Source organism: Thermobia domestica, chromosome 7, assembly GCF_964235325.1.
Source record: "Thermobia domestica chromosome 7, izTheDome1.hap1.1, whole genome shotgun sequence".
Lineage (NCBI taxonomy): Eukaryota > Metazoa > Arthropoda > Insecta > Zygentoma > Lepismatidae > Thermobia > Thermobia domestica.
This window is the reverse complement of record NC_137460.1, coordinates 122,312,723-122,327,109: the sequence shown is the minus strand read 5'-3', so window position 1 is coordinate 122,327,109 and position 14,387 is coordinate 122,312,723. Positions and strand designations below refer to the sequence as shown.

The 14,387-nt window shown below is 34.5% G+C and overlaps 1 protein-coding gene across 1 annotated transcript; it reads right to left on the bottom strand.

Annotated features, from left to right (window-relative positions):
• Positions 1–2,558: 2,558 nt before the first annotated feature.
• LOC145690385 (uncharacterized) lies at positions 2,559–11,268 on the bottom strand. The gene is made up of 2 exons (XM_081765219.1): positions 7,271–11,268; positions 2,559–4,336 (listed from the first exon to the last, which is right to left on the bottom strand). Exons 1-2 carry the CDS (start codon positions 9,891–9,893, stop codon positions 4,185–4,187), a joined length of 2,775 nt encoding a protein of 924 aa, XP_081621345.1. The 5' UTR covers positions 9,894–11,268; the 3' UTR covers positions 2,559–4,184.
• Positions 11,269–14,387: the final 3,119 nt, after the last annotated feature.

Sequence of the window (14,387 nt, the reverse complement as noted above, 5' to 3'; positions counted from 1 at the left end):
ATTAATTTATATTTAAGGAAATAGATTTTGAGAAGAGACTTACGCAGAACACCATAATGCGTTGTTGTCAAATTTGTATGTTTAATTCCTAGATTCTAGCGTTGCAGTTCGAGAAGCGGAACTTTGCTGTGAATTGCAGTAAGGGTCGAAAACTAATTTCTTCAGTAAGTATCCACGCAGAGTTCCGTGATTACTTCCTTTATTATCTGGCACCAGTGAACACACGACACTACCTGGGAACGCCGCACTATTCAAGTAGTGTTTAGCAGTACCGAGAACACCTAATGATACACCTTAAGACAAAGGCACATGTTGTTAAGGACATTCGTGTTATTGTCCGACTTAGTTGGAAAACTCTAATATATCCAACACATTCTCCTGGCACTGCAACAGGGCCATTCCACGCGAAAGTGAGCCTGAACCCAAATTTTCGAAAACTGTCAAAACCAATCGTTTTACATATATAGGAAGTAAATAGGACGAAATTTACTTTTCCACAAAGAAAAACTTATTTATACTTAGAATTCACGTAAAATTTTAAATCTAAGTTGTGAGTTTGTAACATGTCAGCTGCGAGGAATTTTTTATTCTTGTTATCGGCAACATTTTACAGTAATTGGTGCATGTTTGGCTGAAGTAACTTCGAGCTATTCAAGATGCTTCTCTTTGCTACAAGCTGTAGTTGAAATAGTGTTTACAGGATAAAAATTGTTTATAATATCATTAAAGATATAAACGTCAACTTGAGTGTCCTGCCCGTGACAGAAAACTACCAAAAGTTATTGTGCTGAACTACTAAATTTGAGAATGTGGTTCGTACTTAGTAGAAGTAACAATTTGCATGTGTACTTTACATTTACAAAATTTTGGACTAATGCTAATAGTATGTTTCGATTTATTTCAATTTGAAAACTTGTCCTGCCCGTGACAGTGGGCATGCCACTGGTGGGAAAGTTTGTGTACATTGGTTATTCATGATAGAAAATGATTCCATGTGTACTAAAATAAAGTTTTCTAAGCATGAACATTATTTACTTAAACAGAGGATTATCTATTACTGTCAGTATGTTTTTACGTAAAATAAGAGTCATATAAACATTATCATTAGTGTCACCTTTTTGTTCATTTCAAGGGAGAAGTGGATGGGATTGGAGTACGTACAAGAAGGCCAGTATAGAACTTTGTGAAACAAAAGAAAGTAACTGTAGAATGTGCTGTTGATTTCGTAGCAGCTTTAAGCTCTTCGTTTGAATATATAACTGTTTTACTACTATCATTAGCAGAAATTAAAATTTTAAAAAAATAGACGCTTTGAATAAAAGGCGGGAAAAAGCTCTTATCAATTGAATGTCTCCAATCAAAACACTTTTTTTTTCTGCAATTTGATAGCGAAAATTGAGTAATTCGTCGAACTTTTAAATCAGAACTTCATCCGTGTAAAATTTTTAAATTCCTAACAGACTTTTATTCATATTCTGAAAATGATGATTCCGAAACCCATGAAGCTATCCTGAGCGACGACATAGGTTTGCATGTTAACAAGGCTTGTGTTAGGCCAGCTGTTGAAGATATAACACAAGGAACATTTTTGTTGATGGAATTTTTCTCTAGTGGACAGAAAAAGAAAGCATAGACATGCAACTATCGCACATAGCCCAGTTTAAGAGGACGAAGAAGTCAAGGAAATTCGTATGAAGACCGTAAGCGATTGCGGTAAAATTTTCAAGACTGTTGAAGATGTGTCTTACATGCATTTCAAATTGAAATTTTCAATCAAATAATACCTGTGATACCAGCAGTGCCGTGGCGTTGGAGGGAAGGGGCGAGCGGGGCGTCGGCCTCGGGCGTCAAAGTATGGGGATGCAAAATTCAAAATAAAAGATATATATAAAAATGGAAGGAAAAAGTATTAAATAGTGCTCAAAATCAAGGAAAAGCAGGGTTTATTTTTGAAAATTTTCTTACGCATGGCGCCAGCCATATAACGCTTTGCGGCTGGTCTGTCGATGTCACTCATATTTACGGGGGCGCCGTCGTATACTCTCGCCCCGGGCGCTGATATTCCACGGAACGGGCACTGGATACCAGCGCCTATTTTATATACTGTTAGACAGTGTTTTGTACGAAGTTTCCAAACAAGGTGGGTGTAAATGGGCAAATAAAACCATTTCCTAAAGTGTAGGTGGTTAGAAATAAGTGTACTATATATTTTTATTTTATGTGATAAAAGCGAGTCCCAAGTAAAGTAAATAGAATTGTTTGTGTACAATGATATAACAGAACAGCAGAAATTGACTTATTTTCGATTTTATTTCAGTTTTCAAATCATTCTTATTGAGATTTTGTGTGTTGATTCACACGATGTCCTGCCCGTGACAACCATGTGTCCCGCCCGTGACACAGTAAAGTTGAGTTTTTTTTATTAATACCATCTAAAAGTAATTATATAAAAAAGAGTTTATTTTATCTTCTCGTCGCCCCAACGCAACAATTAAATAGCAAATTTATTCATTGCCAACTACAAAAATTACTACCTAAATATAAAGATCTACAGGGTCTTATCGTCCTTTTAAATTATTTAAGCCTTTTCACTCAAAAGTAAAATTCAATATTACGAATAAAGACAGTCTTCCACTCGTCCAACCTTTCATACAAGCCCACAATTAAAGGACTAATGATTATGCTACCTTCGCACGGTCAAGATACCGCGGCCGTTTAAAGCCTCACTGGGCAGGTCAGACCTTTTATTTTAACAAAAGGACATGTTTTTGATAAACAGGCGGAGGAAATCTTTGCCGAATTCCTTTAATCATCCTCTCCAATATACTAATAACACCATTATAAATCACCTTAACTAATTCAAAGCAAAAGTACAGTAATAAATTAAATGTAACAAAATATGATAAATAACTCAAATAAGTTATAACAAAATTACAAATGATGGCTATTTCTAAGCCCACATCTTTCATTTAATATAAAACCACATTATAAATAATATAAGTAAAGAGCAAATCCCCCTTACTATTACTCGCGGCAAACTACAAAAATCAAATCTACAACAAGTTGTAACAAAATTAATTTCTGCGGGGGGTACACCCCAATCTTTATTTTTACTTCCTCGTGAGGCCTCAAAGAGACTAGAGGAAATCGCAATTGGTTCAATGCGGTTATTCAGCTGCAAAATGTGTTGGATGTTGGTTAGATTAAGTTTCAATATCAAAAAGGAACGTTTCTGCTGTAACATTTATTTTAACAAAAGCCATAAATGAATTCAACAACAACAAAATCACTAAACGAAGATAACAATAACCATGAAAAATTCTCGTAACAAATTCGTCGTCAGAAACGTTGATCTTTCGATGCAGAGTTATCATTACATTTTAATGAACATCGGAGTCTAACAGTTATATTTCAATTTTAATTTTAAAGAATTAAATGTCCAAAAGAAGTATTTATACCACTTTCCCAGTTTCACTTAATACGCAATACACTAGCCCATATTGCCATAAATAATAAGGCATCCCCAATCAAACTAAGCATTCAAGTTAACTATGTGAAAAAGAATAAAAAAGAAAGAAAAAAATTACAAGAAAAATAACACAAAAAGAATGATTAAAGATTTCTCATTATCCTATGCTAATATGGACTATTACAATTATAACTTACGATACCACGCAACTCCTGTTCTGGGCATCCACACCGAAAGATATGTAATGGAACGATATTCAATCACATTTTAAGTTCAATATTACTGTTCCATTCACTCCGACTTCCTGTCAGCAAATGTACCTGACACAAGGTTGAGTACTCTTACATCGGTTCAACTAGTTCCAACTTTTGCCACTAGATGTCACTATGTCTTTGATGCGTATAAAAAGCATCTATCACTGCCTACCTCTAGCGACTAAACTGGTAACTACTTAATCCACTTTCTTATATCAATCTAAATGCTCACAAACTTAAAGTCCTTTTTTTTTCAATTCCGTTACAAAATTCCCCCACAAGGGTGTATAAATAATTTAACAGACAATAAGGTAATTGAAAAAAAATGATCTGTCTCTGTTGAAATCAGGCATGCCAAAATTGGAAGAATCAACTCACCATGTCCACTCACTTTCCTAAACAAAGATCTTACTTGAATATGGGCCCACTTAATTCCGGAATATTCAGAGATCCATGGAGTTCTAATCCTTTCCATTACGAGGATGAAAATGTGACAGCCATCTCGAGGATCCAGAGTATTTACCAAATACAACTGATGACGAAGAAAAAGTCTCTACCATTTCTGACGATGTATTCCCAGGGACATGAACAGGCATGGACAAGTACACACATCCTGCAGGATTGAACAAACAAACACAGTATACAAACATAATAAAAATATCTAACATTAAACATGTCTATCTACATATTTACAATATTTAAGGTTATTACATGTGTTTCAGGCAAGCTTTACTTTCATGAATAAGATTCAATTACTTATGAATAGAAATTTTAAATGCAATTTTACAATTTACATTAAATTCTTTCAATTTTACAAATTATGAAGCTCTAGAAGGATAATACTTTTTTATATGCATTACATTCCTTTTTATAACAATATCAGGATTCTCCATAGATTTTAACAAAACAGTGTTTTTAGTCGGATAGCAAAGTATCTGGAACGGGCCATCATAATTCTGACTTAGTTTCGGCATATTTTTCTGCTCGATCGAAGCCTTTAACATACGCTTCACTAAGACAGAATCACCCACAGCAAATGTCACCGGAATATGGCGTTTCTTATATGCGGATTCTTTCCGACGCCAAGCCTTTTCAATATTTTGTGCTATCCTCTGACTCATCTCTTCCTTATCTTGTGTATTATCCAATACACCAAGATCTATGATCCATTTAACGTCAAGAGGATTCCACATTATTCTCCCAAGATACAACTCACCAGGAGTTTTACGAGTTTCTGAATTCTCTGACGAGTTCAAAGTATATTGCACTTTGTAAATGTGATCAGCCCATTTAGTTTGGTTTTGATTTATGTACGCCTTCAATATCAACTTTATATTTTTATTTTGTCTTTCCGTGAAGTTACAAGAAGGCGAATAGGGAGCCGTACAAATGTCTTGTATGCCCAAACTAAACAAATATTGACGGAACTGATCAGATCTAAAGTAACTCGCATTATCGTGCAATAATCGAGCTGGATATCCGTACATATAAAATATCTTATCCAACTTGACACATATAATCTTAGAAGTTATCTTTCTAAGTGGTTCAATAATAACGAACCTTGAAAAGGCATCCGTGACAACTAGCAAATATTTATATCCATGACTAGGTAACCAAGGACCCATTACGTCAATATGCAAGCAAGCATTGGGTTTAGTTTCTTTTTTCGAAAAATACGAACCATAAAGAGGTATATTTCGATCTTTTATCCGCTGGCAGATATCACAGCGTTGAATAAATTGAGCAATATCTTGATACAAATTGTCCCAAGTAAAGCGGCTTGCAATTTTAGCGATGGTCTTGGCCCGACCACCATGACCACCCCCGACGATTTGTTCATGGAAGAATTTAATGATACTCTCTTTCATACTGTCAGGAATTACAGCCCGAAGTCCCCCATATACCTTGCCATTCGTCCTTTTTAACAAAATATTATTTTGGATAAGATATGGTTCTACTGTTTGTTTATTTTCTATAGATTGAATTATACCTTTTAGCTTTGGATCCATTCTTTGCAGTTCTCCTAAAGGTTTATTAAAAAGAGGCAATTTCCAAAAATTTATAAAGGATAAATGCACATTTTGATTGTTAACAGTATTAATCTCAACAATATCATCGCCCGGAGGTTCGAAATCAACAAAACTATACATACGACTGATATAATCAGCCAAAAAGTTCTTTTTACTCCTAAGATGAATTATATTGAAATTATATTTACTTATCTTTTCTATCATAGAGCCGTATTTTCTCTGTCTTTTATGATTTTTCAAAATCCATGTTAAGCTGGCGTTATCACAAAATACTGTAAATTTATTATGATGCAAATACATATCAAACTTATCTAAACAGTAAATTAAAGATTTCATCTCAAGTTCAAAAATATTCTTCGACCAGTCAGTTGTTGGAATTAACTTACTAGCAAACATCACCGGTCTTAATAACCCTTGATCATCATACTGACTAAGAATTCCGCTATAACATCGACAAGATGAATCGACATGTACTACAAATGGACTTGAAAAATCCGGAACCTTCAAAATGACATGATTTATTATAGCTTCCTTGATTTGATCTAAAATTTCATCTTCCTCTTTACCCCACTTAAATGTATTTTTAGGACTCTTAAGTTCGTATAAAGGCCCCAACAATTCTCCATATTCTTTCAAGAATCTCAAATAATATGAAAGAAAACCCAACAGTTTCGCTAATGCTCTACGATTTTTAGGCCTGGGAAGTTGTTTAATAACCTTCACTCTTTCTTTGTCGATATACATATTTCCTTCAGAAAATTCATAACCAAGAAATTTTATTTTACGTTTACACAAACGAGTTTTATGTGGAGAAATGGTCACACCATTCTCCCGAAGTCTTTGCAAAACCTTTTCGAGAATCTCGTTATGTTTTTCAATGCTATCAGCATGAACTATTATATCATCGACAAATATATCTAGATATTCACCTTGCAGGTCCCTAAACATTTTATGCATTAAGCTAGACAATACAAAGCCTGATGTAACGAGACCCATTGGTAAATTGCGAAACTGGAGTAATCTAGTTGGGGTGGCAAAAGCTGTTATTGGTCGAGAGCTAGGATGAAGTTCTATTTGATAATAGCTAAATTTTACGTCAAAACAGCTAAAATAACGATGTCTCCCAATGTTAGCTATAATAGATTCCGCATGAGGACTCGGAAATCCTGTCATTAACACATGCTTGTTGATTTCTGAGAAATTGACTACTAACCTCGGCGATTTATCTCTATTTGAAATCATAAAACAGGGAGAAATAAACGGTGAGCTTTTAATCTCTTCAACAACCCCTTTTTCTATTAAAGAATCGATAAATTTATCCATATCTTTCAATTTATGTTTGGGAACAGGATAAGGCTGTGTAATACACGGTGTAGTATCAGTCAATACTATCTCATGTTGATAATCTTTTATCATACCTAAATCATCGGTTATAACATCTTTAAATTCATTAAACAATTTTTCAACATAAGGTATTAAATTTGGAGAAATGATATCAACAGAGAAATCAACATTACCTTTTCCATTTTCTTCCAACTCATTGGGAGAATTCTGGAATTCTGATCTGGTGGGATTGTTAACACTGACCCCAGCTGGAACTTCATCCACAAACTGGACCTCTCTGGAAAAATCTCCCGAATCCATCTGCCTAAATGAAGAACGCCGTGGTATATGAACGCTTGTCTCAACATTGGTTCGGCTGGAACTTCCCCTTCTCCACCTAGATCTGGCACGCTGACGCTGACCGGAAACCATCTCTCTGCTCACACCCGATGTTGTTTGGCCTAGGGAAGATCGATTGGGACCACCTCCATTGCTCTCCACACCTGAAGTTGAACGATCTATCTGCAAAATTGACTGTGAATAGTTACTAGTTAATGGGGGTTTTAATGATTGATCAGGTAAATCAATGTCACTACGCATCACTGGAAATCGACGATCACTCATTGGAACTGATTCCTCAGGATGTTCTAACCTCCGTATGATAGGCGACTGAGTATTAACACCACTACTGAACTCCGCCACTGCTGAATGATATCCATCACGTAACGCTGATCGTTCATCCGATGCCGTAAATTGAAATCCGCTCCCATCAGATGTTGTTGACGGTTGACTCAACAAACCATGACTGCTCACCTCCACTGAAGACTCATGACCACTGCGTACCGCAGACGGACGCTGACCTCGATGAATAGTTGACTGTCGTCTAAAATTCCTAGATGGTACTACTTTTGCTTGGTGAGAGACATCTAAATTACGCTCCGCCTCTGAAGCTCCAAGACCTCTTGACATCATGGATAGATGGTGACTACTCTGATGAACAGACGGGCATCTATTTCCCACATCACACGATGTTGTTGATGGACGGGATGAATTGATAACAGAAGTCCCTTGACGAAAACGCCCCGCTGATTCACGACGATTACCAATATTTCCAGCTGACCTATGAAAACCTCTTCCTCTACACGCTGCCGCTGAGAAGCTACGCTGCATAGATATAGAACGCGATCCAGGTCTAATACCATTACTCTCATTTCCACTAAACTCCATTTCAACTTGACAACCATGTCCAGTAGAATATGAACAACCGACCTGGTCCGGGCATTGCATAGCTGTACCAGGGAAGCAATGTATAGAGTTCTGAAGTGAAGCGGTCGTATTACATACTCTAGGACGACATCCGATATTACTGTTCTGTCTATTAACCCCTCTAGAAATTACACTAGAATGTTTTAATTTTGTAGAATAATCAACAAATATATCCGAATGATGAGAATCATGTTGATAAAATTCAGTCAATTTAACTTCTTTGTTGAGTTTCTCAAAAAATAAAGTTTTATTTCGAATGTCAATATGAGCAAAATTTTCGTTTAAAAACGAAATTCCCAATAATAATTTCAAATTAGGGTGATCAATAATTCCAAACCAAGCACTAAAACAAGAATTGTTCACGAAAAATCTTAATTCAACCATTTCTTCGATGTTTACAGACTCATTGTCCAAAACAGTCACTGAATACTTTACAGGTTTAACTTTAGGTCGACATTTCATACTTATTTCCTCAAAAACTGTTCGTGCGCATAAATTCAGAGTTGAGCCTGTATCAATAACAGCCGGATAAGGCGTTCGACAGATGGAAACCATCATTTGTAAAAGATGATATTGTTTCTCATTTTCATTGTTCAAATACATAGAATCTCCCCGAATGTTACTACCTTTATACGGACATCGATTCCAAGCATGATTACTACTACCACATACATTGCAAACCAATCCTGCCCCAAAATTTCTACCACGATTTTGTTTCGTAAGGTTACGCACTACTGTATTTGAAATATATTGATTTTTTACTGTTTTCTGATAATCCAGGGCATATCGCCTATTCATCTCATAACTTTCCGCAAATTCTAAAAATTCGTGAACAGTATTAGGCAAACCAGTTAACAATAACAAATCCCGAATCTCAGGTTTGATTAAGTTTGAGACCGTGTGACAAAATTCTACATCTGACATTTCCATATTCAATAGTTGCAACACTGATATTTTTTCACGAAGAAAATTTTGAAGGGATTCATGCTCTTTCATAACTCTAAACATCTTACTATTGTAAAATTCCGTACGAACCAAAGGTGAGATAAATTTTTCCAAAATGCATTCAGAAATATACTTCCAATCAGTTGTTATATTAAGTAAACGCTGCATCTCTTCAAACATTTGATTCTTACATTTACTTAAACTAGCTACTAAAACTGCTTCGGAAGGTGCAACCTTCATTTCGATCATTTCGTTTACCTTCAACAAGAACTGACATAAAAGAATACCACTATTTTCATTCACAAGAGGTAGTTCGCTAATTTGCATCTCAATAGATTTATAAATGCTTTCTGAGAATATTTTTGTGAAATTACATGTGATAGGTGGTTTATTCAACCCACGATAAGGACGAACTTGTGGCACCGCACAGCCAGCGAAGTCCAACAAATCAGAAACATCCCGATTCTGGGGGGCCCCCCTGGCTCCTGCGGTGGGCACATCGTCAATTTGCACCAGAGAACCAACGGGAACCTCGTTACCCCCTGGTGGATTACACACAGGAGACCAACCTGTGAACTCTCTTCCAAAACGAGCAGCAAAATTCATGATTCTGATTTATTTTTTTTTAATATATAATTTCTAATTGATAGGCCGAAAATGGTCATAAACTTCCCCCATACAACACACTATAATTTATTAATTCTGTAACACAGTAGAACCATTTACATATACTACGTATATCGGAACGAATATTCCTTACAACAGATTTTCTCAAAGCCAAATATTCGTATTATTTCCAAAGCTGAAACGATTTTGTTTGATCCTTTTTTTTTCAACAAGTAAGGGAATGAAACATACACGTACTCTTTACATTCAACCGACCACATATAAATTTATATAATGGGACATCGAACCAAGTACCACAAATCAGGACTCGAACCGTAATAGCACCAACCACTCCTACCCTTCGGGATCGAACCTGCGCTATCTTGATCCGAACCAATATTCAAATATTTTACTGGAACACAAACCAACACATGTAATAATACCGGGACACGATCCAACACAGCAATAACCGACATTTGCTGACAGGAAGCTTGTAACAAAATTAATTTCTGCGGGGGGTACACCCCAATCTTTATTTTTACTTCCTCGTGAGGCCTCAAAGAGACTAGAGGAAATCGCAATTGGTTCAATGCGGTTATTCAGCTGCAAAATGTGTTGGATGTTGGTTAGATTAAGTTTCAATATCAAAAAGGAACGTTTCTGCTGTAACATTTATTTTAACAAAAGCCATAAATGAATTCAACAACAACAAAATCACTAAACGAAGATAACAATAACCATGAAAAATTCTCGTAACAAATTCGTCGTCAGAAACGTTGATCTTTCGATGCAGAGTTATCATTACATTTTAATGAACATCGGAGTCTAACAGTTATATTTCAATTTTAATTTTAAAGAATTAAATGTCCAAAAGAAGTATTTATACCACTTTCCCAGTTTCACTTAATACGCAATACACTAGCCCATATTGCCATAAATAATAAGGCATCCCCAATCAAACTAAGCATTCAAGTTAACTATGTGAAAAAGAATAAAAAAGAAAGAAAAAAATTACAAGAAAAATAACACAAAAAGAATGATTAAAGATTTCTCATTATCCTATGCTAATATGGACTATTACAATTATAACTTACGATACCACGTAACTCCTGTTCTGGGCATCCACACCGAAAGATATGTAATGGAACGATATTCAATCACATTTTAAGTTCAATATTACTGTTCCATTCACTCCGACTTCCTGTCAGCAAATGTACCTGACACAAGGTTGAGTACTCTTACATCGGTTCAACTAGTTCCAACTTTTGCCACTAGATGTCACTATGTCTTTGATGCGTATAAAAAGCATCTATCACTGCCTACCTCTAGCGACTAAACTGGTAACTACTTAATCCACTTTCTTATATCAATCTAAATGCTCACAAACTTAAAGTCCTTTTTTTTTTCAATTCCGTTACAAAGTCTAGCCACGGCTGAATTAAATTCAATTCCTGCACAACCAGATATAATGGAAATCGAAAGGCATCTCACCACTAAAATAAAATTTACAAATAGTATGCCACCTATAATACCATAATATTTTAGCTCTTTCCATTTCGGGAAATAATTATATAATAATATTATTTAGTGTTCCCTGATACAAAAGGTACAACATTTCATGTCTCCTTCCCTTCAAACAAAATTTCACTTATTTAAACATTCCCTTACGGTACTAATTAACTATAATATCAACAAATTAACTCTATACCCCATACAATAACATCAATTAAAGTTGATTCACTTAATTCCAATATAAAAATTATATATATATAAGTATATTCTTCAATCAAAATAATCTGAATTGCACAGAAACCTCCTCGATGTAAACGAAAAGCTCAACTAACAAGCTCTATTTTGTTATTAATTCAATCTAGGCGCACCTTCCGGTACACCCACTATGTTACGACTTATCTCACCTAAACAAATGAGAGCGACGGGCGATGTGTACATATCCTAGAGCCCTACTCATAATAGCAATATAACTAATATTACATTCAAATCCACCTTCATTTAAATGATTTCATAATAAAATTCGTATAAACATTCTATTGTAATCCATCTCCTCTTACCAATAAGCTGCACCTTGACCTGAAGTCTTCCTCAATAAAGATAATGAAGGTTCCTAATCTCTCCTTAATACCTTCAACTACGGCGGTATACAAACTGCCAACAATAGTAAGTAAAATATATCGTGGATTGTCGATTGCGGGACAGATTCCTCTGAACAGTCTAAAATACCGTCAAATCCTTTGAGTTTCAAGAATATAACTACTATTACCCAGGTATTACATTTTACATTAAAAATAATAGGGTATCTAATCCTAGTTTAACAAATAATTTCATAGCTTCAAACATAGAATTCATTATTATTAAATAATAATTTCACCTAAAAATAAAAAGACAAAATCCTATAACTTAAATTTATAACTACACCTTAACCGTCAATACTCTTCCCTTCGGCCCCCTCGTCTCACCGCGGCGGCTGGCACGAATTTCGCCGGATCTTACTAAACCTTAACTGCTTCAAACACTAATTAATAAACAAAACCAAGTACTGCGACCAATTATACTTCATCATTTACCTTTAAGATAAATAATATCTACTTCTTATTCGAAAGATTACATGTACAACTAGATAAACAAGAGAAGAAAAGCCAGGATAATACTTTATTATTAACTTATAACGCTAAAATAAATAATTATTAGTTATGTATTTAATCCAATTGATAAAAATTAGTATTAATTAAAACCTATTCCCCCCTTGTCTAGGATACAATTTTGTTTTTTTCCCCCCTCAAACAAAATTGTATCCTATACAAGTATATTTATTTTCTCCTCACACATATGCTGTAAAAACTAGCATATTCTGGATACGTTAGTCTTATTAATATACCTTTAGCCGGTATCTCAGGTTAATTAAGAGGATTTAATAGATTTTCAAGTTTTAATTATATTATTATATAATATTTCTAAATTTAATTACTATAACACAATACTCATCTATTTAAATTATCGTATACTTCTATAAATAATTATTAAATAATAAGATGCCTGATTAAAGGATTATCGTGATAGGATAAATCAAGTATTTCCATATACTCTTATTACACCTAAAAGAATTAAACTTTCACCTTCGATATCAAAAATCAACGTGCATCGTACACTAAAGCGTAGAAAGATAAGCTAAGATAAGCTAGTGGGCTCATACCCCGCATATGAAGATTATTCTTCTTTTTCTAATGCTCACTAATCCTAAAACTCTTTTATTCTCTACAACACTTGTGTTAGGAACTCTTATTTCTTTAACTTCTTCATCATGATTTGGTACTTGAATTGGTCTCGAAATTAATCTCCTATCATTCATCCCCCTAATTTCAAAGACCAACAATCAACGTCACACCGAATCTGCTTTAAAATACTTTTTAGTACAAGCTATTGCAAGATCCTTGCTTTTAATAGCAATTATTCTACTTTATATAGGACTGCAAACTACATATTATTTAATCACTATTTCCTTACTTTTTAAAATAGGAGCAGCTCCTCTTCACTTCTGAATACCCGAAGTAATAGAGGCTATGCTCTGAATAGACTGTATTATTTTAATAACATGACAAAAATTAGCACCCCTCGGCCTATTGTCCTACAGCTTAAACCCTACTAATCTAATCTATCTAACCTTAATTTTATCTTTAGTAGTAGGCTCAATCGGAGGTTTAAATCAAACATCACTACGCAAAATCATAGCATTTTCATCTATTAATCACACTGGCTGAATACTCATGGCCCTTCTGCTAAGTGACATAGCATGATCTCTCTACTTCTTATTTTACGCCTTACTTTCAATAATAGCAGTCACCCTTTTTGCAATAAACAAAATATTCCATATTAATCAAACTTTCTCTAATAAAATTATTGTAACAACAAAATTAGCTATCTTTACTAGTCTTTTATCTTTAGGAGGCCTTCCACCATTTTTAGGATTCTTACCTAAGTGAATCATCATTATAAAAACTGCTGAACAAATATCATTTATTATTCTCACCTTAATAGTAATAACAGCACTAATTACTCTTTTCTACTATATACGAATTGCTTATGCTGCTTTCATCATTAATCACTATAATCAAACATGAACATCTTTAATGAAAAAAAAGTCTAGAAACATCAATTAGATCGATATTTATTATTATTTCATTAAGAGGCATAATTATTTTGCCTTTAACTGTCAACATCCTTTAAACAAAGACTTTAAGTTAAAAAAACTAATGGCCTTCAAAGCTATAAATAAAAGGCAACCTTTTAGGTCTTAGTATATATTAACTACTACTCCGGAATTGCAGTCCGACATCATAAATATTGACTATAAAACCTAATAGGAGGTTTATTAACCATAAATAGATTTACAATCTATCACCTAATACTTCGGCCACCCAATTTAATTTTACTTGCAACGATGATTATTTTCTACAAATCATAAAGATATTGGTACAATAT

Bases quoted from the DNA above. Each gene is read 5' to 3' on its own strand.
- LOC145690385 (XM_081765219.1), bottom strand. From the start codon at position 9,893: ATGAATTTTGCTGCTCGTTTTGGAAGAGAGTTCACAGGTTGGTCTCCT. The intron at 4,337-7,270 runs GTAATGTTGATT...TCAATCCTGCAG, and splicing joins GTTGGAAGAAAATGGAAAAG to GATGTGTGTACTTGTCCATG.